The sequence below is a fragment of the Leopardus geoffroyi genome, chromosome D1 (genome assembly GCF_018350155.1).
Source record: "Leopardus geoffroyi isolate Oge1 chromosome D1, O.geoffroyi_Oge1_pat1.0, whole genome shotgun sequence".
Classification (NCBI taxonomy): Eukaryota; Metazoa; Chordata; class Mammalia; order Carnivora; family Felidae; genus Leopardus; species Leopardus geoffroyi.
Window position 1 is genome coordinate 108,717,124 of NC_059329.1, and position 12,591 is coordinate 108,729,714.

A 12,591-nucleotide genomic window follows, 5' to 3' on the forward strand; every position below is an offset into this window, starting at 1 on the left:
CAATTCTAGATATTTCATATAAATAGAATCTAAAATAATTGTCCCATGAAATGTTAACTATACTGGAGTTAAATTTTTATATTCTTTCTTTTTTTTAAGGTAGGAGAGTTTTGGGTTTTTTTTTTTAATGTTTATTTATTTTTGAGAGAGAGAGAGAGAGAGAGCATGAGCAGGACAGGGGCAGAGAGAGGGGAACAGAGGATCCAAAGCAGGCCGTGCACTGACAGCAGCAAGCCCGATGTGGGGCTTGAACTCTGGAACTGCAAGATCATGATCTGAGCCTAAGTCAGACACTCAAGTGACTGAGCCACGCAGGTGCCCCTGGAGTTTAAAAATTTTTTAAAGAAAAAAAACCCCTTATATATATTTTAAAAATATTTTATTTATTTTCAAGAGGTAGGGGAGGGGCACAGAGGAAGGGGGACAGAGCATCCGAAGCAGGCTCTGCGCTGACACCTGCCTGCTGCGGGGCTAGAACTCACAAACTGTGAGATCGTGATCTGAACCGAAGTTGGACGCTCAATCGACTGAGCCACCCACGTGCCCCCCCAAAGACCCTTAAATCTTAATGAAAGAAAGAAAAATAAAGTAACTTCTTCTTTTCATTAATAAAAGTAAATAATAAATAAAATACAATAAAATAATTGTCCTTTGGGGTCTGACTTCCTCCACTTGGCGTGTTTTCAGGGTTCATCGATGCTGTAGCATGTGTCAATGCTTCTTTCTTTTTTATGTCCAAATAACACTGTAGGCAGGGGGTGGGGAGCTGAAGGGCCAGCACCTTCTTGCCTGCAAGGTCCCCCTTCAGCGCTTGGGTGGCTTGTCCCTTCGACCTTGGGAGAGGAAGACAAGAAAAAAGGACACCCTCCTTAGAGCTTCACCCAGCTGGAAGGCCACACTTGACCCGGACCTGAGTTGAGGCCAGAGTAGCCAGGAAAGGGGGATGTGCTTTCCCCGGGTCCCCTGGAATCGTGCCCCCCATCCTCCCTGCATCACGCTCCAGTCCAAAGGCCCTGGGAAGCCACTCCTGGTTGCTGTACTGGGCTGGAGAAAGGGAACCTGAAGGGACGAGGAGGCGGCTCCCACATGGGGGCGGGGCGGGGGCGGCAGGACTGTCCTTCATGCCCATCTCTGGGTCAGTTCTGCTCAGCCTAGCACGAGGCAGGGGCTCAGCGGCACTTACAGGAGTGAGATCGCAAGGACAGAGTGGCCTACGAAGGAGAGGTTTGAGGCTCACCCCCCTCCCGGCACCATGCCCATTTCCAGAGCCTAAATTTGCCTCCTGGTTGAGTTGTGTCAGGATAGGAACCACACGGGGGCCATCAGCCATGCCATCCCTTGCTTGGCTACTCCTGGTGGGTCTTCCCTCCTTGAAGGTACGTAGCCGTTCTGGCCCTGTCTTCCCTCCTCCGCTGCTGGCAACCTCTGCAAGCTCCCATGCCTCCCCCTTTCAGGGCAGGGACTGGTCCCAAGGATTCCAGCCACTGTGCTTCCTGCCTCACAGTGCCAGCACCTCTCCCCGGCTCTGAGGCCCTGCTGCTCCCGCCACCTCGAGAGCTTGTCTGTAATGCAGGGAACACTGTCACGCAGGCTGCTTGGCCAAACGTCAGAAGCCCTTCTCTAGGAGCCAAGATGTAGCTGCCCTTGGTCAGCATGATCCTGTATCACCTGGCTGGTCTAGGCGATGGGCATCAAACCCGGTACCACCAGAGGGAAACTCTCCATGTGCAGAAGGAAGGAGGTCAGTCAGTCCTAGCTGGGTGCCTCATCCCTCTATAGGACAGAGAGAGCAGTTCAGCCTTCTGGGCCCCCACCCCCTTAGCTCTGAAAAGGCAAGAGACCAGAAGTCTGACCCATCTACCCACTGACTAGATGTCTCCCCTCTTCTCATCTGGAGGTTGCTGTGGGTAGTGCTCTTATACAAGGTAGGTGATGTCGTGCGTCGGGAAACACCTTACAGAGTAGGGCGGGTTGGGTGAGGTGGGGGGAGGGGGGGAGTTGCAAAGAATACGGATGATAAGCCAGTTCTCCCTAGGCTTCATCTCCCCAAAGCTGAGCACCTGTTTTCTCAGCGTCTACAGACGGGCAGCACCAAATGGCCAAGCCACCTCCAGACTCCAGGTCAAGAGCCTCCCTTTTCCATAAGTTTACAGCCAGGACAAACGATTCACCCTGACACCTCACTGTCGGGCACAGGGCCTGGCACTTGTCTCCTGCTTGAGTTGTGCTCAGTAAGAGTCTGTGGAATAAAGGAAGAGATGAATGTATAAATGAAACCAAGGCCACAGCTGCTGTAGGGTTTTAGGTGACTCTCTGAGAACGATCTCTCCCTTCTTTAGGCCGGGAAGACTCAGATAAATTTCTGGAACAAAGGAACAGAGTTCTGAGTGATTTATGTGCACCTTCATTTTATCCTAACAGCCCTCTGAGGTCAGATGTAATATCTCTATCCTGCTGAAACTGAGGTTGGGAGAGACTGACACCCACAGCGTATGACGGGGCCAAAATTAAACCTAGATCCATCGACTCCCAAGCCTATGTTCTTGTGATGCCACATGTTCTTGAGTTAGAAACCTGAGGTAGCAATGAGATAGGGATGCAAGGCCAAGAACACAGGCCTACTGGGGGAATCCAGGCACTTGGGTCTTCTCCGCGCTTCGTTTTTTCCCATCTGGGAAAGCTCTGTAAGGCATCCAATAGTGTTTGGAGACAGAGGGCTCTACTTCTGGCCACTACTGAGGACCTGAGTCAGATGTCAGCCCTGGGGAATTTCCCCACAGGTCCTGTCCACCAGGCAAACCCCAGATGAAGGCGGGCCGACCATGGGATGCGGGAGTGGGCTCTTCCACAAACACCAAGGGCCACGGTGATGGATACTATTGCCCTCAGGGTACCCCCGAAAGTCCCTCACAGCCTTCAAGCTACCCCCATATCCTGGGATTAAATGTGCAGAGGTGCCAGCCACTCAAGATGAAACATTGTGCATGCTTTGGGGGCTTTGGGATACTTCTGGGGGTAGCAGGATCTCCACAGACTAGCACTCAACCAGACTCCACCATGGTAGAGTGATTAGTCAGCTCCTGGGTCTGTGTCTGAAGCAAAGAAACAACCAACTTAGCGACTGGCTTCCAAGGATGGATAGAAGAAACTCAACAGGTGAAAGGAGAACATTCCAGGCAGGGAGCAAAGCAGAAGCCAAGGCCAGGAACCCAGACTAATGGGTTACAAGACTGGAAAAGTGCTGGCCTCTGATGTGTCTGCTTCTCCCATCTGTGAGGCTGAAGTGAGTTGTGTTTGAAGAATTACGAAAAAATGCTTGGATCACAAGTCTAACTCAACATGGTATATCTCTGTTTTTATTTATTAACAATAATGTTTTACTTATTCTGTGCCAGATACTGTTCCAAACGCTTTATAAATACATTGACTTACTCAATTCTCATAGGAGTAGGTTCTATTATCCCCATTCTCAGATGAGAAAGCTGAGGTACAGGTTATGTGACTTGCCAATGGTCATAGAGATTGTAAGCCACGGAACTGCGATCTGAATTCAGTCTGGCTCCAAAGTCTAAACCATTATACCAGGCCAAGATAAAAGGCTTTCAACATTTAAAAGTCTTTCTGATACACGTTTTTCCTGGTTTTAGTTTTATGCAGGCATACCCATGCTAAGTGAGAGTTGTACCTATTTCCTGCAACCCTTCTAGAGAGTAATTATTGTTGCCCAGCTTCACAGAAGAGTTAGACCCTCAGGGTAAATTGTGAGTTGGGATTCGGGCCTAGGTTTTTGTTTTTGTTTTTTTCCCCCCCTACAATCTATGACAACTATTCTGCCATAAGGATCCTCGTGGAGTATTTCTTTCCAACACAATACCCCAGTGCTGGATTAGGCCTGAGGGTTACAACGGAAAGGGGCTGCCAAGGTGGGGGTGGGCTGAAGGCCCTCTGGGACCCACAGTTCCTGGGCGTCCCACTCGGTCTGCCTCCTGCCCCCAGTCTAAATGAAAAGAGGGAGCCGAACTAAACATGCTGCTCCTTGTAGTTGAGGCCATCGGGGACCATGGCCACACCTGAAGCCCCGTGGTCGTTCTGTCCCTCTACGCATTTTTTCGAAGATTTTATTTTTAAGTAATCTCTACACCCAACATGGGGCTCGAGTTGACAACCTCAAGATCAAGAGTCACTCGCTCCTCTGACTCAGCCAGCCAGGCGCCCCTGTCCTGCGCACTCTTTGCTACCTCCTCTCTTTCTCTGCACCCTCACCCTATCTGTGCTTAAAACAGATGTCCACCTCGAAGGAGAAAACCGAGGTTCTAGCGGGCTACTCGTTGCTCCGAGGTCCCGAGAAATGGCTGGACTTCCGTGTGAGTGTTAGGCTAAGCGGCTCCCATCACCTGCCGCATCCCGCAAGCTGCAGAGAGCCCGCTTTCCAGCTCTGCCAAAAGAGCCTGAGCACGGGGGACGCCATCTTGGCGCCGCCTCCGAGAGCCTTTGCCCGCCCTGGAGGGCGCCCGCGCGTGCGCGGACCGCGGCGGGGCGTGGCAAGGGCGCGGGGGCGAGGCCTGAGGAGGCGCGGGGCAGTGACGCAATGCGCCCCTAGTGGCGGGTGTCTTCGCGCCTTCGCTCTGTAGCCTCCGGATTCCGTTTCCACGGTTACGGCGGCGCGAGGCTCGGTCCCAGGTAAGATCCGGGTGGAACGGAAACGTGATACTTGAGGGACCGAAGGCAGCAAGGTTTAGGGGAACGGGGAAGCGGGACCTGGGCTCGGGGTCGGGGGAGGTCTAACCTTTCGCCCCTGTGCGTGCCCCCACTGCGGGCTCTGGTTAGCTCTGCCCCGCGATTCCCCAAGGATGCTGTTCCGCCCACTAGTGTTCTTCTGCCCCACGAACTGTCCTGGACCCCCACAACCCCTCTTCCTGAGTCTCCCAGCTGCTGACCTCACTCTTCTCTGTCGCCAAGTCACTGACATGCAGCTGTTTGTCCGTGCCCGGGAGCTGCACACTCTTGAAGTGACCGGCCTGGAGACAGTTGCCCAGATCAAGGTAAAGGTGATAGTGTGTCCCTGAGCTTCCCTAACCCATGTGCCCTGTGCCTGGCTTCCTGTGACTTCCCCAGAGAACACTCTTGACCCTCCCTTTCTTCCCTAGGCTCATGTGGCCTTCCTGGAGGGCCTCACCACTGAAGACAAAGTCGTGCTTCTGGCAGGTTCTCCCCTGCAGGATGAAGCCACCCTGGGTCAGTGTGGGGTAGAAGCCCTGGCAACCCTGGAATTGTTTGGCCGAATGCTAGGAGGTGAGTCGGGCTGCAAGAGGCCAGACTGGTACCATGGGGTTCTTTATGATCCTTACACTTACTCACTTTGTTTGCCTTTCGCAGTGTCTAGCATATTTTGCCTTAATTTACCGTGTCTAAAAGTCGGCTGATTTTGTGTTAAAATACAGTATCTGGCTTTGCTTCAGCAATTGGGTAGATCTGGTGGCAGTGGGGCCTGGGTTCCCACATACTAACAATCTGCCCCGGCTGAGTCGTGGCTGTGCCTTTTGGAAGGCTTTACAGTTTGCTACAGGTTCCATTCCGCCCTCCTCCACTCCTCAGAACCAATGTGAGGCACCATTTTATCTTCAGGCTTGTGGTGGTGTTTCTCTTACAGTAAAGAAAAGTGAACTCTGTTTTTGTACCTGTTTCTCCGTCAAAAGTGGGAAAACGAAAGATGGATCGAGAGCATCGCATGTTTCAAGAAAAGTGGGAACGAGCGTATTTCTTTGTGGAAGTTAAGAACAGCCCCGTGTGTTTAATATGTAACCAGACTTTGCCTGTGTCAAAAGAATACAACTTAAGACGCCATTACGAGGCAAACCATAGTAAGCACTTTGACCGGTATACGGAAGACATGCGTGATGGAAAACTTAATGAACTAAAGAAAGGACTAAACTTTCTTCAGCATCTGTCATCAAATACAAATAAACTAAGTGATGCTGCTGTGAAATGCAGTTATGTCATAAGTGAGAAAATTGCCCGGGCATCGAAACCTTTTACAGATGGTGAGTTTATAAAAGACTGTCTCTTGAGTGCTGCGGAAATCCTGTGTCCAGAGCAGAAACCGGCATTTGCCAACATAAGTCTAACTGGAAACACTGTTGCTCAGCGAGTAAAAGATATGGCTGAGAACCTACAGGACAAGTTGCGAGAAAAAGTGAAGTCATTTGTGACGTTTTCTATTGCAGTTGATGAGAGCACATACATAAATGATACGAGGCAGTTGATTATATTTATCCGGGGTGTTGATGAGAATTTTGACATCACTGAAGAACTTTTGGACATGGTGCCCATGACAGACCCCACATCTGAGAATGACCTGTTTTTGTATGTTGAGAAAAGTCTTGAAAAGTTTAATGTTGACTGGTCAAAACTAGTAAGTGTAACCACAGATGGTGCTCCTGCGATGGTCTGTGATAACACTGGACTTGTGGCAAAACTTAAGTCCAAGGTCAAAATGTTTTTCAAGGATGCAGAGCTTAAATCTATCCACTGCATTATTCACCAGGAATTGTTTTGTACTAAAAAGTTAAAGCTAGAACATGTCATGGATGTAGTGATTAACGCAGTAGACTGGATACGCACCCGTGGCTCCAACCACAGGCAGTTCAGGGCTTTGCTTGAGGAACTGAATGCCCAATACGGTAATCTCCTTTACTATACAAAGGTAAGGTGGCTTAGTCGTGGCATGGTGCTGAAGAGATTTTTTGAATTGATAAAAGAGATAGATTTGTTCACGTCTTCCAAGGGCAAACCCCTTCCCCAGCTCACCAGTGAAGACTGGATCAGGGACCTGGCCTTTTTAGTTGACATCACAAACCATCTGAACACTTTGAATATCTCCCTTCAGAGACGTTCACAAGTAGTGACACAAATGTACGATTCAGTTTGCTCTTTCCTCGCAAAATTGAGTCTCTGGGAAACTCATTTGGCTGCAAATAATCTGGCTCACTTTCCTACGCTGAAATCAGTTTCCAGAAATGAACGTGATGGCTTAATCTACATCCCCAAAATTGTGGAGTTAAAGATGGAATTCCAAAAAAGGTTCTTTGATTTCAAACATTATGAAAATGAACTCATACTGTTTAGCTCACCTTTCTCAATTAACATCGATAGCGTTAATGAAGAATTACAAATGGAAGTTATTGAACTGCAGTGTAATACGGTATTAAAAACTAAATATGATGACATTGGAATACCAGAATTCTACAAATACCTCAGCAAGAGTTACCCCAAATATAGAAAACATTGTGCAAAAATTCTGTCCATGTTCGGAAGCACCTATGTCTGTGAACAGCTGTTTTCTGTTATGAAATTGAGTAAAACTAAGTTTCACTCCCAATTAAAGGATACAGGATTACACTCAGTTCTCCACATTGCGACTCGAAATATGAGACCAGACATTGACATCTTGGTGCAGAAAAAAAGGTGTCAGGTTTCTGGTTCCAAATCCAAGGAATAACAGATTATGAACAAAAATTTTAATGATTAAAAGATTTCTATTTTTCAACATGTATTTTTTAAATTTTGTCTTTGAAACGCCCAGTATTATAAACTTTATATGTTACACACTTGCAGTGTGGTTCGATTGCAAAAAAAAAAAAGCTTAGGTTGTTTGTTTTTCCCTTGGCGTTTGATTTTTCATATACTCGAGCCTGTTACGCTTGCTTGTCTAACTTACTTGGCTACCCAACTTTAGTTTGAGACTTCGGCCTGATGGAGCTGGTTGCCATACTTCGTGTTCGTTTTTCTGCTTGTCTCAAGCCAGGGAAAAACCGGCACTTGCTGCCTCGAGCAAAATGCCTGAGCTGTAGACTTCTTACGCATCTTTGAGCCAGGTTGTGCTATTTATCAATTACTTGCTTCTCCGCTCCAAATTCGTTCTTTGTTGTCTGCTCTCTAAAAATGGATCTGGGCCCTTTAAATATCTTTGCTCTGACAGCAGGCCTGATGTTAAGCTTTGTCAGTGGAGGGCACTGGAGACACGTTTCAAAAGGAAGGAGTTTTCCTTCCTGGTTTGCTCCCTTGGCCGACTCCTGCAGTGCAGCTGATGTCTCCAGCACCAGTGTCCTGCAGGGCCCTGCAGTCAGCAGCATCCCCTGGCTTATCCCTACAGGCAGTTGTATAATGTAATCTTTCTGCTGAGACACTTCACCATGAACAGCCTTCCCCAGTGCCCTAAAGGGGAGATTTCCAGCAAATTCTGCCAGTGTGGCACTGCAACAATTTCTCTGTGTTTCTTCTGTATCTATTCTGTATAGCTGGATGTATCCAACATGGGCTGGATTTCAGCCCTCCAGTTGGGAGCCTCTTCCCTGGGCATCTACTCAGCCCCTGAGATAGTTAGCACCTGGTCCTTATCCCTGGTATTTCCTTAGAATTCTTACAAGACAATTCATAGCTTTTATGTTAAATCACGGTTTAAATTATTGTGTGGCTTCTTCCGATTGGACCCTGACTGGCACAGGCCCTATTTCTTAGTTCTCTTGGGATACCCCAAAAACGAGCATGTTTGGATTCTGGCAACAAGGAAGACAAATGTGCATGTACTCAAGCCTTCGCCTTTCCCTGAGTCAGCATGTCACTAGATGGAGAGGAGATGTCTCTAGGCCCCGTAGCATTTAATCAATCATGCAGACTGTTTTTATGTTTATAATAATTGGTTGTAACTCATCACTGTTGTACTTCAACTATAACCTAACTTGACAGCAGAAGAAAATGATTGGGCCAATTCAACAAATATTCGTCAAGAACATACCATGTGCAAGATCCTACTCTGGGTGCAAGCTGGTTCTGTCATTCGTTCATTCCATGATCTTGAGCTGGTCACCTTGTCCCCCGAGCTTTACCTTCTTCACCCATAAAATGAGGCTGTTGCCACACGTATCAGTTATCTGTTAACCACATTCAAGTTACTTCAAAGTGTAGTGGCTTAAAACAATAAATATTCATTAGCTCACCGGTTTCTGTAGGTCAGGAATCTGGGAGTAGCTTAGCTGGGTGGTTTCTCTCTCTTTTTTTTAATGTTTATTTATTTATTTATTTAGAGACACAGAGAGCATAAGCAGGAGAGGGACAAAGAGAGAATCCCAAGCAGGCTCCATGCTGACAGCACAGAGCCTGATGTGGGGCTGGAACCCGCGAACCATGAGATAATCATGACCTGAGCCGAAATCAAGAGTTGGACACTTAACCAACTGAGCCACCCAGACACCCCATCAGCTCAGTGTCTCTTAAAACGTTGTAGTCAAATTGTCAGCTGTACTGCAGTCATCTGAAGGCTTTCCTGAGGCTAGAGGATCCCTATCTCTCATGACTTCTCCAGGAAAGTCAACTACCGTGTTGTGAAAAGGCCTACGGAGAGGCCCGTGTGGTTGCAGTCAGATGTCTGTGGTGGCTGTAGTCAACCTGAAGGCTCACCTGGGCCACGTGTTCATGATGGCTCATTCACAAGGCAGCCAGAGACCCCCGTGTAGCCTGGGGGCTCTCGGGGCTATAGATGACCTCTCCGGCACAGCGGTCTCAAGGTAGTTAACGACAGAATCTGACACAGCCCATGTCTCCCTCCTCTGACATTTCCTTTGCTTTCCTCTCACCACACTGGTGACTCTCAGCCTCCTTTATGGTTCTTGTTCACCTCCCAAGTTCTAAACATTGAAGCTCCTCAGGGGTTCTTCTCCAATTATATTTCTTCTGTTGGTGCACATTCCCTGGGTCTCCTGGCTTTAAATTAGTATTAATATGCTCTTAACTCCCAAATTTTCACCTCCAGCCAGACCTCTCTTTCCTAAGTCCAAAACGGAGCTGCTGGTCTTTCCTCCAAATCTACACCTACTGCAGTTGGTAGCAATTCTGTCATTCGTGCAGCTCCGGCTAGAAAGCTTGGAACTATCCTTGGTTTTTGAAAATTGTCCACACTGGAAATTGTCCACTGGGTTTAGAGACTGGAATCCCTGGCGACCTTGGGGAGAGCCCTTTGGTGGCAACGTCAAATATGACAATTCCAAAACCACTAGACCGTTTATTCAATAGGCACTGACTGTGCCACAGCTGTTGGTGAGATTGTGTCGCTGGGATCGGGCAGGCGGGCAGGGTACTACGGAACCAGCAGCTAGCCTCCCACACCCCAGAAGGGAGCCCTGAAGGCCTCTGAGCAGTTACAATCAATAGCATAAGATTTAAGAACATAGCTCCTGGAGGCCTCAGAGCTTACTGATTTCTGTTTTCTATACATTGGTATCAAGTAGGGTCTGATTTCTAGGATCAGAGCCACTAAAACAAGAAATTACCATGGGATAGCAGGCCTGCTGTAGGTGGGCAGTTGACTGCCTCACCCAAAAGAGGGAAACAGAAAAATTATTAAAAAACAGAGTTCATGGAGCGCCTGGGTGGCCCAGTTGGTTAAGCGTCTGACTTTGGTTCAGGTCATGATCTCACCGTCTGTGGATTCGAGCCCCGTGTCACACTCTGTGCTGATAGCACAGAGACTGGAGCCTGCTTTGGATCTGTGTCTCCCTCTCTCTCTGCCCCTCCCTTGCTCATGCTCCGTCTCTCCACACCCCCCCCAAAAATTTTTTTTTAAAAAGCAAACAGTTCAAAAAGGCACAATTGTAGTGACCATTAAGTGTAGGACAGATAACTGGTACATTTCACCAGCTGGCAATGAAGTCAAATGCAGAGAAGCCACAAACACCCATAGGACTATCTGGCCTGTCTCCTGACTTTATCACAGCCTCACTGTGTAACCTCCTGCAACTCTCTGGACTTGTCCTTAGTCTTTTAGTTTGTAAATTGTGAATACTAATCTCTGCCTTGCCTATTTGAAAAAAATATGAGAAATGCATTGTATAAATACAGTTAAGATGCAGTATAGGAGCGCCTGGGTGGCTCAGTTGGTTAAATGTCAGACTCTCGATTTCAGCTCAGGTCATGATCTCACGGTTCATGAGATCAAGCCCCACATCAGGCTCCATGCTGACAGTGCAATCCCAATCCTGCTTGGGATTCTCTGTCTCCCTGCCCCTGTCTGTCTCCCCCATTTGCGCTCGCTCTCACTCTCGTCCTCTCTCAAAATAAATAAATATACTTTTTAAAAATGCAGTATAAATACAGGGGTTATTATAAGATACTGGACAAAATATAGTCTGTGAGAAAGTGGAAATAACCTGGTGTTTATTGATCACCTTCTATGTGCCCGGTGCTGGCTGCTGTACAGGTATTATTAGGTTCAGTGTTAGAGATGAAAAACACAAAGTACAGAGAAATTAACTAGCTTCCCATTGCCAGGAAATGGCCACACTAAGTCTGCTCAAAAGACCAGAGGTAACCTCCATCTTCAGGCCCAGCTGGATCCAGCAACAAACGATAAAATTAATAGAACTTTATATCCTTGTATCAGCTTGCTCCGGCCGCCATCACAAAACACCACAGACTGAGTGGCTTAAATAACAGAAGTTTATTTTCTCACAGTTCTAGAGACTGGAAGTTCAAGAAAAGGTATTGGCCGGTGTATATTCTGAGGCCTCTCTCCTTGGCTTGCAGATGCTGCCCTCTTGATGCGTCTTTACATGGCCGTTCCTGGCAACCCTTCCACTTCTCGTAAGCCATGTTAGACTAGGGCCTCATCCTAATGGCTTCATTTTAACTTAGTCACCCCTTTAAAGAACTTACCTCCAAATACAGTGGCATTCTTAGGTACTGAGGATTAAGACTTCAACACATAAACTTGGGGATCAGGGACGGGGGCACAATTCAGTCTAAAAAGTACCACACGAACAGAAAGGCTCCTAGGTATTTTATTCCCTTAAATCGTGAATGCTTTACAGATTTATGTCCTAGTTCTCCTTGTCCTTCTGAACAATACAGTGACTTCCTTTCCTTTCAAATGTATATCCAGTTCTCCCTTCAGTTTCATTTTCCCTTGTTTATTCTGACTCTGTGTTTTCAAACCTGCTTTTGAATTACCTTTCGAATTGTGTATTTTCAACCTTTTCAACTTTGTATAGTTTTGAAAGCAAACGTCTCTCTTCCCTGTGGATGCCTGAGTGTTTTCTGGAGTGGTGGGGAGGGATCTTGAGGGTACCCTTTGAAAATAAGATCTAGGGGCGCCTGGGTGCCTCAGTTGGTTAAGTGTCCAACCTCAGCTCAGGTCATGATCTCATGGTTCATGAATTCGAGCCCCGCGTTGGGCTCTGTGTTGATGGTGCAGAGCCTGCTTCAGATCCTCTGTCTCCCTCTCTCTGCCCCTTCTCTGCTCATATTCTTCTTTCTCTCAAAAAGAAATAAACATTTTTAAAAAGGTTGATTTATTTTGAGAGGGAGAGGGAGAGAGAGAGAATTCCAAGCAGGTTCTGTGCTGTCAGCACAGAGCCCAGTGTGGGGCCCAGTCTCCCAAATCGTGGGATCAGGACCTGAACTGAAATCAGGAGGTGGACGCTTAACTGACTAAGCCGCCCAGGTGCCCCTAAAAAGCTTTTTTTCCTATTGTTTAAATCTCTTTACAAGATAATTGGCTGTTTAAGGCAAAATAATGTATTGTGGGGTTTATAACAAATG

General features: G+C 47.5%; 1 protein-coding gene across 3 annotated transcripts; it reads left to right on the forward strand.

Annotated features, from left to right (window-relative positions):
* The first annotated feature begins 4,544 nt into the window (after nt 1-4,544).
* LOC123601952 (ubiquitin-like protein FUBI) lies at nt 4,545-10,387 on the forward strand. 3 transcript variants are annotated; one of them, XM_045485931.1, is made up of 4 exons: nt 4,545-4,680; nt 4,960-5,042; nt 5,148-5,292; nt 5,697-8,995. In XM_045485931.1, exons 2-4 carry the CDS (start codon nt 4,968-4,970, stop codon nt 7,496-7,498), a joined length of 2,022 nt encoding a protein of 673 aa, XP_045341887.1. In that variant the 5' UTR covers nt 4,545-4,680; nt 4,960-4,967; the 3' UTR covers nt 7,499-8,995. The 3 variants fall into 3 exon arrangements, with proteins under 3 accessions (XP_045341887.1, XP_045341888.1, XP_045341889.1); XM_045485933.1 differs by lacking the exon at nt 4,545-4,680 and adding an exon at nt 10,378-10,387 and having other exon boundaries at nt 4,701-5,042; nt 5,697-5,789; XM_045485932.1 differs by having other exon boundaries at nt 4,545-5,042.
* Nucleotides 10,388-12,591: the final 2,204 nt, after the last annotated feature.

Excerpts from the sequence above, each read along its gene's own strand:
- LOC123601952 (XM_045485932.1), top strand. The coding sequence starts at position 4,851 with ATGCTGTTCCGCCCACTAGTGTTCTTCTGCCCCACGAACTGTCCTGGA. Across the intron at positions 5,043-5,147 it reads AGACAGTTGCCCAGATCAAG|GCTCATGTGGCCTTCCTGGA; the intron begins GTAAAGGTGATA and ends TTTCTTCCCTAG. Across the intron at positions 5,293-5,696 it reads GTTTGGCCGAATGCTAGGAG|TGGGAAAACGAAAGATGGAT; the intron begins GTGAGTCGGGCT and ends CTCCGTCAAAAG.